Here is a 1,016-nt window from a genome sequence, read left to right as displayed (position 1 = left end):
TTCTTCATAGTCAAGCTCCCCCAAAAGTTTTATTTCTCCCGTTTTGGGATCAATTGAAAATAAATTCATATCCTCCTCAGACACGTGGCCAAATTGATAAGTGACGTCTCCATTTACTCCTTCATCTGCATCAGTTGCACTGACGGTAATTACAATTGTGTCCGGTGGTGAGTTTTCAGGTACATTTGCTTTATAAATGGCCTGAGTAAACAAAGGAGCGTTATCATTAGTATCCAGCACTGTGACATGGATGATTACAGTACCTGATTTCTGGGGAGATCCGCCATCTAAAGCTGTTAGGAGTAAATTGTTTTCATTTTGTTTTTCTCTATCAAGTTTTCTATCTAATTTCAGTTCAACCTTATTGCCGTCTACAGCAAGAAGGAAATTATCATTCTTTTGCAGTATGTAGCGCTGCACTGCATTTTGACCTATATCTGCGTCATGGGCCTCCTCGACGGAAAAACTGTAGCCTATATCTGCGGACTCACGTATTTCCAGTTCAATTAATTTTTCATTAAATTGCGGTGAATTATCGTTCACATCTTGTATCTGAAGGCTAATTCGGTGAAGCTCTAAAGGATTCTCTAACACCAAATCGGCTTTCAAAGCACACACGGGTTTTTTGCCACAAAGGATTTCTCTGTCTATTCTTTCCGACGTAATCAAGTCCCCGGTATTCATATTAATATCACAGTAACGCTTCCGAGTTCCTGCAAAATCAACACGGGCTTGTCGTGAGGCTAAGGTCCTCAGATCAACACCCAGATCCTTGGCCACATTTCCCACAACAGATCCTCGCTTCATCTCTTCTGGGATCGAGTAGCTCAGATCTCCACGTACCTGATGCCGCATTTCAATGAACAAAGCAAGGCACATGATCAGGGCAAGTCCTGCGAATCCTTTGTCTCTCATCTTGATTTAAATAGGTCGTCAGGGTTTTTGAAACAGTAAAAAGGAAGCGTTCAAAACATATTCAAAAAACAGAGCTATAAAACTCAAATCCGCGGAAAGCA

General features: G+C 41.2%; 1 protein-coding gene across 1 annotated transcript in view; it reads right to left on the bottom strand.

Annotated features, from left to right (window-relative positions):
* Nucleotides 1–1,010, bottom strand: part of LOC107088215 (protocadherin gamma-A12-like) — a 6,599-nt gene extending 5,589 nt beyond the window's left edge. Inside the window, exon 1 of the mRNA XM_015380236.1 lies at nt 1–1,010. This exon is cut by the window's left edge and continues 7 nt beyond it. Coding sequence (XP_015235722.1) covers nt 1–915 — 915 coding nt within the window. The 5' untranslated portion in view covers nt 916–1,010.
* Between the last annotated feature and the right edge of the window lie 6 nt (nt 1,011–1,016).

The sequence above is a fragment of the Cyprinodon variegatus genome, unplaced genomic scaffold, assembly GCF_000732505.1.
Source record: "Cyprinodon variegatus isolate N-32 unplaced genomic scaffold, C_variegatus-1.0 Scaffold210, whole genome shotgun sequence".
Lineage (NCBI taxonomy): Eukaryota > Metazoa > Chordata > Actinopteri > Cyprinodontiformes > Cyprinodontidae > Cyprinodon > Cyprinodon variegatus.
This window is presented reverse-complemented; position numbering and strand designations above follow the sequence as displayed.